A 14,082-nucleotide genomic window follows, 5' to 3' on the forward strand; every position below is an offset into this window, starting at 1 on the left:
TTATTCTTTTCCTAATCATTATTACCCTTCCCAAGCCCAGCCCCCTTCCAATGCCTCAAGTATCCAACCTCCTCAGCTCCCATGATCTGCATCCAGTCCACCTCAACACTGTACAAGGTGGTAACTTCAATGCCCTGGCACCAAGTTCAGCTGAGCTGGCTCCTCAGCCCAGAATTCCTACTCAAAGATCAGATCTTGGAGCATTAGTTTTCCTATTTAAAAAATTACTGAAGTAACACAATTTACATTTCATAAGTATTTTGGTCAGTATGACAGTGGACAGAGGGACAACTTCAAATTTAGGAAGATCTGTGTTCAGGTCCTGTCTGTGAATCATCCAAGTTATGTGAACCTAGACAAGTCATTTATCACTGGGCAGCAGGCAACTCTCGAAGCCTTGGGTTTCTGATGAGTCCATGACCTACATTGGTGGAGGTAGCTTCCACACTGGGAGTTCTAAAAAAATCAAGGAAAGCTCTGGACCCCCTCCTCAAAAAAGAAAAGTAAGCAAAGAAGTATATAATGCTATCCTTTCTTGAATTTCAAATCTATCTGGTCTAAAAGGCTTCTATCCTGGAAAGAGGAATATCAGTGTTTATATTTGTCTGAGCTTGCTGGGTTTGTGGAGTATTTTTTTAATCAATAGATGTAGCTGTGTCTAGAATAAACATGACACATTATCTGGAGGTCCTGGATAACTGTTCCTGCATCTAGAAAGTCTCATGACCCTGGGCCTATCAAGCCAGCATTCCCCTGGGAGCCCACAGGAGTTATAAATACCCCCTTGATCAGCCCTGGCCAGACTACAATGAAGAGATGACAATAGAAATCGCTGCTCCTGTATAAGGTCATCTCGCCCCTCCCGGGGAGGAGGGCTTTTGCTCAGATAAACAGCATGGCCACAGATGGGCTGCCAGCCCTAGGGAGGGCAAAGCTCCGAATCTTTCAGAAGATGGAGAGAGACCCCCCTCGAAGTTCTGCTCCTGCAGACCAGTACCACACAGCCCTGGTCACCGGCGACCTGGGAAGCCTCCAGCCACTGATGGCCCAGCACTATGGGGATGCCAATGTAGTCTTGGAGATCAATAAGAATGAGATGGAATGGCGGGTGAAATCTCCGGCCACTTTTGGACTATCAGGTAACCTGCTTACTGGCAAAGATCCATTTGTAAATCATTCAGGGCTACTAATGTTCCATGTATCTATACATAGCTACATCTCATATGGATGGAGAGAGATTTTACAGTATTAGTGACTCCCAACACTAACAACCAATAAAGAAGCCTATTAGACAGTGAGTTCCTTGAGGGCAAATATTGTAGTCTGCCTTGCTTTGTATACCCAGTGTGTGGCACATAGTAGGGACTTCATCAATTATTCACTGACTGATCCAGGCAGCTGGGTAGTCCAGGGCACAGAGTGCTAACTTTGAATCCTGACTCTGACACTTACTGGCTGGATGATCCTGGGCAACACTTCATCTCTCTTAGCCTTAGTTTTCTCCTTCCTAAAAGGGGGATAATAACAGAATCTACCTTCCTGGGTTATTGGAAGAATAAAATGAGACAAAAGTTGTAAAGCTATCACTATTATAAAGCTAGTCATTTTGCAGATGCAAATTAGTTCCATATATACAGGTATAGATTTCCATGTAAAATGAGAGTGAACAAGTATTTATTAAGCAGCTATCATGTGTCAGATGCTGTGCCAAGAGCTGTCATGCTAAGGCAGTGGTTAAAGTGCTGGATTTGAAGTCAGGGAAATCTTGAGTTCAAATCCCACCAGTGACACTTACCACCTGTGTATATACACAGCGCGGATATAGACACAGTGGAAAGAACACCCAACGTAGAAGCAGCCTAGGTTCTAATCTTTCCTCTGCCCAAGGTATTCTGCCTGTCAGCCTCAGTTTTCTTATCTATGAAATAGGGAGAACATAGTGTTGTGCTTACTCCTCGGGGCTGCTATAAGGATGAAATGAGACAATGTCATCAGTAAAATGTTCTGCCCACCTTCACATAAGCTACAAAAGTGTGCTGGTGGAGCAGAGATGAGTCAGTAGCTTTGAAACCACTGAAAGAAGACAGGAAATGAGAGCAGCCATTTGGAAATGGACTTGTGTGATCAGATACAAAGCAAACACATAGAAAAGAGAAAGTGGTTTGTAAAAAGGACCTGTGTCTGACACAGGAATTGTGTCACTCCTCAAACAAACAAAAACAAGCTTTGTTTAGGGCACCCTAAGATTTAAAGCTAGATAAATCTGCCTGCAATTTATATCTGACTGAAACACTAAGGGGAGGGGAAAAGAATTCTCCTTTTAAGAGGCTCCAATCCCCCAGGAATGGGCCACATGGCTCTGGGCTTATGTAATGCAAATCTGTGACTACCCCCATTCCAGCAGTGGCAGCCCCCAGATCATGACCTCTGCATGAGATATTCAGCCTCAAAGAAGAGAGATCCAGAAAAATCAATCGCCTCAGCTTACCTACACACACACACACACACACACACACACACACACACACACACACACACACTGCTAACCCTCTGGATGGAGCTGAAAGCTAAGGGGAAAACCAAAACCTGAGGTCTGGGTAAAAGGAATAGAGGCTTGGTTAGCCTACTAGCTGTTTGCTCTAGGTGATGCCTTCTTTGGTTTTGCCTCTGCTGTCCCCCATGCCTGCAATGTACTCCCTCATCACCTTGACCTCACAGAATCCTTGGCATCCTTCGAGCACAGTCCCTCTGCCACCTCCCACATAAGGCCTTCTTCCCCACCCCCCTCCATCATTGGTACTTCCTCTTTCTTGAAAGTATTTTGTAAGGGGCAGCTAGGGGACAGATAAGTGGTGCAGTGGATAGAGCACAGCCCCTGGATTCAGGAAGACCTGAGTTCAAATCGGGCCTCAGACACTTGACACTTACTAGCTGGGTGACCCTGGGAAAGTCACTTAACCCTCATTTCTCTGCAAAAAAAAAAGAAAAAGAAAAGAAAGAAAAGAAAATACTTTGTACTTGGATGCATTTTCTCCAACTACAGTAGAATGTGAACTCCTTGAGGGCAGAGATTGTGTCACTGTGTATCTTTATCCCTACAGCCTGGAACATAACACATACCTCGGGCTCCCAGGATCCTAGATTTAGAGCTTTAGACTTGAGAATCCATTTCTCCAACTCCATCATTTTACAGATGTGGAAACTGAAGCCTGCAGATATTAAGGAATTTGCTTAACATCATTCAGGTAGGAAGTGTCAGAGCCAGGATGAATGAGGTTCTCCTACTCCAAAGATAGCTCTTTCACGTATGGCACTGTATCATGTTGTCTCCCATTGAATGCTTATTGCATTGAAATAAAATAATAGGGGCGGCTAGGTGGCGCAGTGGATAAAGCACCGGCCCTGGATTCAGGAGTTCCTGAGTTCAAATCCGGCCTTAGACACTTAACACTTACTGGCTGTGTGACCCTGGGCAAGTCACTTAACCCCATTGCCCTGTAAAAAAAAAAAGAAATAAAAGAAATAAAATAATAATGGGATGAAATGGAAAGGCCACTGGAAAACCCTTGGAGACAACAGGTTCAATAGCATAACCTGTTACTGTAACACTGGGATAGTAGGAATCTGATTGGGAGGGCAATGGGTAGCCACATGAGGCACAGTAGGTTGGAACTAGTTCTAGAAACCAAAGCAGGGTAGATTTTGAATTGTCTATGTACCAAGGATTGATGGTTAAAATAGCTTTACTAATGACTGTTGAACCCGAGCATACAATATATATTTATTTCCAGACTTCACTGGTCCAGCTAACTCATCAACATGAATGGCCTTTTCACCTCTGTGGATTGCAGCCCTCCATGCTTTCTCATCTTGTGTAGCTTTTGTCCAAGCACTTACCAAAATGATCACAAAATGTCAGAGTTGGAAGGGGTCCTGGGGCCATCCCATAACCCAAAGGCACCTCCACTAAAGTAGACTCTGGAGGTAGTCTATCATTCAGTCTCTGACTGAAAACTTCCAAGGAAGAACCAGTAGCTCTTGAGGAAGCCATGACACTATGAGACAGACAACTCTCACTGTTAATGAGTTTTTCCTGACATTGATCCTAAATATACTTCTTTGAAATGTCTACCCTCTAGGACCAATCTGAACAAAGCTCATCCTTCCTTGTGATAGTCCTTCAAATATTTGAAGGCAGTCAGTGACTTTTAGTAAGCGCTTACTATGGGCTGGGCACTGTACAAAGGGCAGGTTAGTTAGATGCTAAAGATGGGATGCCACGGTTACAAAGGTAATAGGAAGGGATACAGGGATACAAAGAAAGACAAACACAGCTAAGCAATGGCCTTCCTAAACTGTGGTGCCCTGAGCTGAACACCCTACCTAGATCAAGCACTAAGCATTTATTAGGCACCTACCTTGTGCCAGGCACTGATGTCATCTGACCAGGACAGAGGACAGTGGAACTTTCACCTTCATTGTGGACCTTGAGATCACAGAAAGAGAGAAAGAGCAGGGAAGTCCATTAGAGATAATCTAGTCTAACTTTATGCCCTTTTTATAGAAAAGATAGCAGAAGCCCAGAGAGACTAAGCCCAAAGTCCCACCAGTAGTAAATAAAAGAATGCCTCTAGTCTCCAAATTTCTGGATGAATCCAAACTTTTGCCCTAGCTGCAAGCTTGCTATCTTCCTAAGGACCAATGAGCTTCCCATTCAGGTATCTCCTGTCCCCACTTCCTTGGGTCCTGCCATAGGCATCCCATCTTTAGCACCTAACTAACCTGCCCTTTTCAGAGCTGTGTACAGCGTCCTCAAAGCTTGCCAGGTTAGGGATCTGTCTTACAGGCTGGTAGGTAATTAAGGAGTGGTTTTTCAACACTTCGCAGCAGGGGCTCTGGGGAAGGAGTTGGCCTATGAAAAGGGTCCCCTTTACAGCTCATTACAGCCATGCGATCGATTCTGCCATCATTAGAAGCAGGCATGCCTACCGCGTGAATTCCTGCCCCTTGATGTGTATTCACCAGGGACCGGCTCCCCCCCTACTTAGCCCATTGCTCGATGCAGCTAACAACCTTCGCCAGGGCTTTTGAAAGCACCAAAGTTTTCAGAAAGTAAAGTACATAGCCCCTGCTCCATTTTATTCCTTAAGAAAGAACAACCCTCTACATACACACACAAAACCCTAAAGAGCTCGAAGCAACAAGCCTGAATTGTGTGAAATGTGGAGCAACACATCAAAGTTGGGTTTTTTTCCCCTCCAACTCAGATATTGTCAGGAGGGCTATAGCTTGTTCTCAAGCCCTTCCCGGAACAAACTGGATAATGTTGGTCACTTGTTTTGTGTTTGGTTCTCTTCCTCCTGCTGGATCTGTGGAAACAGAGGGGTAAGGGATAGAGGCTTTTAAATTGTATTTTGATGTATATTTCTTTAAGCCCCCTCACCTCAACTCTCACTCTAATTGGCCGGAGCAAGGAGGCATGAGTATGGCAAGCATATTACTGCAGGGTTTTGCATTGTGGAGGCAGGCTTCTCCCAGTCCCACCCAAATTTCTGTGCATATCTATTTTTATTTATTTATATAGACCCACCTCTGGACCTATTTCCTTGACTTAGCATTCAGAGGATGCAATTTGAGTACAACTATGGAGCCATATCCCTAAATCTATTGCTCCGAAGGCCCCACCAGTAAACCTACCTTTAACAGTCAGACACTAGACACAATTGGCTCAAAGAAAAGGCATTTGCTAAGTCATTGCGGTGACTTATAATACATTTGCCCCATAACCAGGAAGACAGTCTCCCACATATGTACATGGTGCCAGTGAGCAGAGTGGGCACACACATCACATGCACTGGTAGTGAGGTACACCTGTTCCTGCATATTTGGCTGAGACAGCTCATGCTTCTGGTAGTGCTGGGTCCTGATGTCTTGTCTGTTCTCATAGAATCCTCACACTAGTTCCCTCCAGGTGCATCTTTGCTGGGCAGGGTGGTTTCTCTGGGCTCTCTGGACCTGCTCTTCTCTTCAGAAGCCTGGACTCTTGAATCTGTAATGGGCTTTCTGCCACCAAGGGTCACAGTCCTTGGAACTACTTCCATTGAGACACCCTCTGTGTCTCTCTGTCAGTGTGTGTGTGTGTGTGTGTGTGTGTGTGTGTGTGTCTACCTCACTGTGTCTCTCTATCTCTGTGCCTGTATCTCTGTCTCTCTATGTGTCTCTGTCCCTTTGTCTTTATCTCTCTCTTTCTTTCTGACTCTGTGCCTGTGGGTGTCTGTTTCTATGTGTTCCTTTGGCTGTCTGTGTCTCTCTGTCTCTGTTTCTGTCTCTGTCTCTCTGTGTGTCTCTTTGGACAACTGTCTCTATTTCTCTGAATATCTGTCTGTAATAGAAAGTCACTGAAGTTGATTGGATAGAAGAATGACACGGTCACTCTTCTAAATGCAAATGAATGAAATGGTCATTCTTCCCAGCCCAGGTTAGCCCTGTTCTTTCTTTCTTTCTTTTTTTTTTACAAGGCAATGAGGGTTAAGTGACTTGCCCAGGGTCACACAGCTAGTAAGTGTCAAGTGTCTGAGGCCGGATTTGAACTCAGGTCCTCCTGAATCCAGGACTGGTGCTCTATCCACTGCACCACCTAGCTGCCCAGTTAGCCCTGTTCTTGAAGAAAATGAGATTGACAGCTGGAAGGAGAATGGATTGGAATACTTGGGACAGGGAAACCAACCACCAGGCTTTACAACAGTCCTAATATGAGGTGATAAAGGCCTACACCAGAATGATAGTATTGTAAGAGAAGGGAAGGGGGTGGATGCAAGAGATGTTATAAAGGTTAAAAAGTACAGAGCTTGGCAATTCATTAGAAGTGAGGATGGGGAAATAAGAGTGAGGCATTGATGATACCTAGGGTGGGTGACTAGGAAGACAATAATAGGGAAGTCAGGAAGAGGGGGCGGTTGGGGGGGGATAATGAGTCCAGTTTTGGACTTGTTGTGTTTAAGATATCTAGAGGGCATCTAGTTCAAGATGTCCAATATGGAGTTGAAGATGAGAGACTGGAAGTTGAAAGAAAATAGAGCTGGATAAATAGATCTGAGAATCATCAGCATTGAGATAATGGGATTCATGGGAACTGGTGAGATCATTGAGTGAAATCATACAGAGGGAGAAGAGAAATGAGCCCAGGACAGAGTCCTGGGAGACACGCAAGGTTAGCAGGCTTGACCTAGATGAAGATCTAGCAAAGGAGACTTGGAAGGAATGGTTGCATATGCAGGAGAAAAACCAGGAGGGAGTTATAGAAACCTAGAAAGGAGTGTATCAAGGAGAGTGATCAACAGTGTCAATGGTTGCAGAGAGGTCAAGAGGCATGAGGACTGAGAAAAGGCCATTGGAATTGAGGACTAGCTCTGGGTATACGTGAAGACTGTGAGAGACTCTACAAAGGGAAACAGGCAAGATTTGAACTCATGTCCTCCTGAGGACCTACACTACATAGCTGCCTCATCTATGTATGTTTCCCCTTAGAATGTAGCTCCTTCGAAGGCCAGGCCCGGTGGATTTTTTCTCTGTTTTCCTAGAATTTAGTGCCGTGCAGGACACATGAAAGTCACTTATTTAATCTGTGTTTGTTGGCTCATACTAGAGAAAGAAAAACAAAAGCTATTATGAATATGTCTATTCAAGCAAAACAAAGCCTCACATTAGCCATGTCAAAAAAAATCCAAAATCCAGTGATTTCTTACTTGCAATTTGAGTACAACTATGGAGCCATATCCCTAAATCTATTGCTCTAATGGTCTTTTCTTGGCTCTCACCCTTCTTGACCTCTGTACAGCCTTCATTCTGCTGGTCACTCCCCTCAGCACTCTCTTCTCTCTAGGTTTTTGTAACACTGCTCCCTCCCCACCTCGCCCCCGGGTCCTCCTCCATATCTGACTGCTCCTTCTAAGTCTCCTTTGCTGGACCTTCATCCAGGTCATGTCTGCTAACCTTGGGTGTCCTCCAGGACCCTGTCCCAGCCCTCTTCTCTTCTTCCTCCATACCACTGGATGACTTCACCAGGTCCAGTGGATTCATTTATCACCTCTCTTCTCACGATTCTCAAAGCTCTCTGCTGACCTTCAGTCTTGCATCTCCAAATGTTTGTTCGACATCTAGAACTGAAAGTCCCTCTACTCCTGATTGGTTGTATCCAAAACTGAACTCGTCTTTTCCCCCAAACCCTCCCCACTTCCAAATTTCCCTATTACTGTAGAGGACAATGCCACCCTCCCATCAGTCAGGCTCACAGCCCTAGGCATCATCCTGGGCTTCTCACTATCTCTCACTCCCATATCCAATATGGCATCAAGACCTGTCAGCTTCACCTTCACAGCATCTCTCAGATACACTGCTTTCTCCTTCGTGAGACTGCCCCCACTGGTACAGACACTCATCAGCTCATGCCTCTACTATTCCAAGAGCCCAAGGGACAGCCTCAAGGCGCTCCCCACCCCAGGCCATTCTCCATTCAGCCACCAAAGTGGCTGGTCCAAAAACGCAGGTCTGACCACATCACCCCCTTCTCAGTAGACCCTGGTGACTCCCTACTGCCTTCAGGATTAAATACAAAATGTTCTGCTTGGCATTCAAAGCCCTTCACAACCCAGCCCTTTGCCACCTTTCCAGTTTCTTAGACCTTAGTCCCCACCATGTCATCTTTGACCACTGGGTAACCCTGGCAGCCTCCTGCCCATTCCACAAAAAAGTCCCTCGTCTCTCAGCTCTGGACATTTTCTCATATTCTACCTTCTCAGCTGGGCCTCCTGGTTTCCCTGGCTTCCTTTAGGTCCCAACTGAAATGCCATCTTCTCAAGGAAACCCTCCCCAACCCCTCTTAATTCTAGTTTAATTCCCTCTGGTCATTATCTCCTATTTATCCTGTATATAATTTGCATATATTTGTTTGCTTGTTGTCACCACCATTAGATTATAAACTTCTTGAGGGCAGGAACTATCTTTTGCCTCTTTGTTTTTGGGGGGTTTTTTTGGTTTTGGTTTTGGTTTTGGTGAGGCAATTGGGGTTAAGTGACTTGCCCAGGGTCACACAGCTAGTAAGTGTTAAGTGTCTGAGGCCAGATTTGAACTCAGGTACTCCTGAATCCAGGGCCGGTGCTCTACCCACTGTGCCACCTAGCTGCCCCTCTTTTGCCTCTTTGTATCCCAGCTCTTAGCTCAGAGTCTAGCACATAGAAGATACTTAATAAATGTTTATTGACTGACTGACTTCATGTTCTCTCCCCTGATAAAATGTAACATCCCTTAGAGCAGGGACTGTTTAATTTTTGCTTTTTATATCCAATGGCTAGTACATCTAGAGCAGAATTAACAGGGCAGAGCACTTGAAGGCAAGAATCTTCATCTTCCCATTAGCAGTGCTTTGCACAGGGCTCAACATAGTATGTGATTGAAGCATTCTTGATGGTTGATGAATTAATGGATTGATTTCTTCCCCTCTCCCTACCATGTAGGCCTCTGGTCCCTCGAGTATAAGAGAGAGCTCACCAACCCTCTCTGCATCACTGCCAGTCATGGCCATACTGACTGTGTACGCCACCTGCTACGCTGGGACGCTGATGTTAATGCAGCTCCGGGTGGGAAGAGTGCCCTGCATGAGGCCTGCCAAGGAGGTCACACGGACTGTGCGGAACTGCTCCTGGAACATCGGGCTAACCCCAACCTGATGAGTGATGAGGGCTTGACTCCACTCCACCTGTGCACCTCCCCCAAAACTCTCAGGTAAGGAGGCAGCAGCGAGAGCCCCCATCCCCACCATACCTCCCCAACCCCACCAGAAGCGCTAGCTTCTTCATTTCTGAGAGAAGTCCTTGCTCCCTAAAGTCTGCTCAATCACTCAGTTGTAGGCTAAACTCAGTTACCCACGAGCAAGGAGCTGGCCTTAGGAAAGGTCCCCTCAGCAGAGCTTCACCCCATTAGGGCCAGGCTTCGGCCTGGAGGGGTGATCTTCTCATGGCAGACAAATTATGACCCGCCTGAGTCTTGCTCCCCCAGCCCTGTCAATCAGCCTGCCAGGGGCCCAGCACTCACCTACCCCTGGCCAAGCAACATCCCCCTTTGCTTCTGGCTGAGTCTAATTAGAGCTTGATTACAAGAGAGAGTGCAAGAGACACCAAACTGAGGTAATGAGCTGCGTGATCAGAGGCCTAAATAAACCCATGTTTGAATAATGCTAAAAGGCCACTGACAAGGGTTGGAGGCTTAAAAATTAGGGTTTTTAATGATAATTTTATGCATCCTAATTGTCACAGTGTGAGAGAGATAGTGAGCTTCTTGGGGCTGGGGCTTGAGCCGAAACATAAGAGCCCCCCCAACGATGCACAGACAAACTTCTGCTTTCTGCAGTGGGAGAGACCCAGGGGCGCTGAGTCCTAAGCAACTTCTCCTTGAAGCAGGAGGAGACTGGCAGTAACCTGGGCTCCCTCCTCCAAGCAGTGAAACACTGAAAGAAACACTCTCAGTGTCTCCAAGGAAGCCTGACGCTGGTCCCAGACGGGGACTCTAACAGAGGTGAGGTTCCCAGGAGCCTTTGCAAAGGATGAGTTGTCATTTGCATAAAACTTCCTGAATCATGTCATTTCATCTCCAGCAATTTTCATATTGAAATGTTATTACCTTCACCCTTGAGGTGATGGTTTCTTGCCCTTCCTATTCTCACACAGAATTAACCAATCTCTCCCAGATCAGGAACAGACAAAAGAGATGAGCAAGACATGACAGAGTCAATCAATCCATGAGCATTCATTAAGCACCTACTATGAGCTAGGTACTATGCTAGGGATATGGGAGACTGAAAATTAGGCAATCCCTGCTCTCAAGGAGCTTACGCTCTTATCATGAGAGAAAGGATGTACATGTACATGTATACATATATTTATATATAAATACATATGTTTATGGATATTATATATACATGTAGATACTATATATGTGTACATATGTGTTGAGAGGAGAGAGAAAGAAAGAGATTGGTTGGGAGGGAGGGAGAGAGAGAGAGAGAGGTGTATGTATGAAAAAGACAGAGACAGAGAGAGACCAAAACAGAGACTGATTTGTGGCAAGATCGGGATACCAGCAACTGACGATCAGGAAAAGCCCTCGTGGAGAAGGGGACTCTTGATCTGGGTCTTAGAGGAAACAATAGTTCCTGGGGTGGGGGAGTGACTCTCAGGAATGGAGGATGACCACTACAGAGGCTGGAAATAGAGGTTCCCGTGTGAGGAAGACTAAGAAGACCAGACTGAAAAGAGCCCCGATTACACGGAGGGGAGTTAGATGCAACATGGCTGGAGCCAAATGGCAAAGGACTCTCATTGCCAAACAGTGGAGTTCATATTTGCTTCCAGAAGTGTTAGGAAGCCAGTGGAGCTTAGTGAGTGAGTGATATCATCCTCATAGCTAATGTTTCTAAAGCACTTTAAGCAAAGTACTTTGTAGGCATTGTCTCATTTGATCCTCATAGCAAGTCTGGGAGGTAGATAATATATTTATGTCCATTTTATAGATGAGGAAACTGAGGCTCAGGGTGGTTAAGTGATTTTCTCTGGTTCACAAAAGTAGTAAGTAATTGAGGCAGGATTCAAACTCAGGTCTTCCTAAGTCCAACAACATCACTCTACCACATTGCCTCTCTGTCAGCAGGTATAACAAGGTTGTAGATGTGCTTTAAGAAAATCTTTTTAGCAGATGGAAATTATTTGTGTGCGCTAGAGAGACTGGAAGCTCCAGGACTCCCTAGCCCAGAGTGGATGAGGCTAACCCAGGAGCTCAGCAGCAATAACTAGGAAATTTGTCACCAACAATTCATGCCTGAAAGACAATCAAAGGTCACTCTCAGTTGGTGAGGGAGCGAACCACCCCAGATCCAACACAATTCCTGAATTTCCTACTATTCCAATAAATTACTTGACTAGCAAGCGGAATTCTCAGGAGGGAATTGCACCTTCTCCCTTCAGGATGATAGGGATAACCCTGAGAGGTCAGAAATGATTTCTCTAGTATCTTGGCTCATGAGCCCCCACTAGTATACTCAGTCATATCCATGAGCCATCTGGATTTAACAATTACAAATGAATCAATATCCTGATCAGTATCAATTCTATTCCAGAAACTCGTACTAAGTGCCTACCTTGTGCTGCATACTCCTCTAGTGGCTTGGAATTTAAGGATAAAAATGAAAACAGTCCCTGACCTCACAGGCAATTGATTTAGGAAAGAAAGGCACTTTGAAATGAATTGGCTTAATTCTTTCATTTTTATAGCTGAGAAAACTGAGGCCCAGAAAAGCAAGTGACTTAAATAAGGTCATACAGGTTGAAAATTACAAAGACAGTATTGAGAACCAAGTCCTCTGAATCCCAATCTGGCAGTGTTTTCATTTTACTACACTGCCCCCCAAGAAGTTTACATTCTGCTGGGAGGATACAACCCCAAAAAAACCCCACAGTATCCCCCACCAAAAAAAATGCACAATATGGAGGAAGAAGTAAAGAGAGAGCAGATAAAGAACTATAGACATATCTGAGGAGAGGGAGAGCAGCAATAACTATGGGAATTTGAAGGGGAAACTTCTGGGTTTTTTCCTAGGGATGTCTAGCACTTGGCACAATACCTTACACATAGTAGGGGCTTAAATCCATGGAGGCAATTTTGTCTCACCGTGTCCAAGGCAGTCTGGCATAGTCTGGTAGTCCAAAGACCAGGGCTGGAGTCTCAGCCACTTAGATTTCTCTGAGCCTCAGTTTCCCCTTATGACAGACAGGGATAATAGTGCCTTTCCTGTCTGCCTCACCGGGATTCAATGAGGCTGTGTGTAAGTGGGAATCTCTGCCATCAGTACAAGTTACCACTTCCATTATTATCGTGCAATTAGCAGAGGGCAGGGGAGGGAGGGAGGGAGCAGTGCCGGCCTTCTTCCTTGTGGGGAGCCCTGATTTCCATTGCAAATGCCTGCAAATTGCTTTGGAGGCTCTTACTGGAAGCACCAGCCTCAGTCCGGGAAGCCTCACTTTTTGGTTCAATGTTCTTTTAGGTCTTCACATACACTTTCTAAATAGGCCACAGAGATTCCTCCCCAGCCGAAGGCAGAGGACAGATGCATGCTGTTTGTGTGACTCATTGTCACCTTATGGCTTTGCATTACCCTTGTCCTGAGCCCCCTCGAGACAATCTTCCAACCTTTCCTGAGTTCAGCCATCCACTGGTGAGTCTTGTTGTGAGGAGCTGCTCAGGACCAGGTCAGGTGCTTCTTCAGAAACAGAAGCCTGCTTGGTGTCTGCCTTCAGGGAGCCTGCAGTCAGCTAGGAAAGACAAGCCCAGCTCAGGGGAGATAGAAAAGCAGCCTATATACCTCGGGGCTGTTTGCACAGAGATAGGGAGCTCTTCACGGCCTTGTTTGGGCTCGCCCAGAAAAGGAACAATGTGCCAAGCTCATGGCCTGAATATCTGCTTTCAGTCTTAACTCCCCTGTGTCAGCCTCCAAACTTTGGCCCGCGCTAGCCATGCCTCGAGCTACCAGGCTGAGGTCTCCCTCCCCAGCCCCCATCTTTTGCTCAGTCTCCATACACCGGGCCATCCATGAGATGGGTCAGAAGGCAGTTGCTCAGGGTAAGAACGGGCCCTGTGCTTGTCACCATTTTAGAGAAGCCCTCCCCACCCTATCCCCCATCTACTGAAGTAGGCTTTCAGTCAGATAGGTACCTCATACCACCCTGGAGGCCTTGAACCCTGGCCATTATCATGGCCACCAGCCAATAGGCGTTCAACTGCACAGCCTGCCTGGCACCGCTACAATAACTTAAGCAACTTCCTCGAAGGATGAAAATTTAACAGATGTGTCAGCCGGGGTTTGAGGCTTCAACCGGAACTTTTCAACTCTAAAGACTTCAGGGAAAGTTCTATGCTGAGAAGGTCAGGCATTCAGTAGCATAAACATTACCCCTTTGATTAGGAAGGACTCCTTTCCCTGGCACCTCTTTTAAGTAGTAGATTTTAGGTCATCCTTAATTTCTTTCCTGACAATAG

General features: G+C 45.8%; 1 protein-coding gene across 1 annotated transcript in view; it reads left to right on the forward strand.

Annotated features, from left to right (window-relative positions):
• Positions 1 to 895: 895 nt before the first annotated feature.
• The window catches only part of ASB18 (ankyrin repeat and SOCS box containing 18), a 37,461-nt gene continuing 24,274 nt past the window's right edge, over positions 896 to 14,082 (forward strand). Inside the window, exons 1-2 of the mRNA XM_043999625.1 lie at positions 896 to 1,139; positions 9,513 to 9,780. Coding sequence (XP_043855560.1) covers positions 896 to 1,139; positions 9,513 to 9,780 — 512 coding nt within the window. The remainder of the gene's footprint in view (positions 1,140 to 9,512; positions 9,781 to 14,082) is intronic.

Source organism: Dromiciops gliroides, chromosome 4 (genome assembly GCF_019393635.1).
Source record: "Dromiciops gliroides isolate mDroGli1 chromosome 4, mDroGli1.pri, whole genome shotgun sequence".
In the NCBI taxonomy this organism is placed as follows: domain Eukaryota; kingdom Metazoa; phylum Chordata; class Mammalia; order Microbiotheria; family Microbiotheriidae; genus Dromiciops; species Dromiciops gliroides.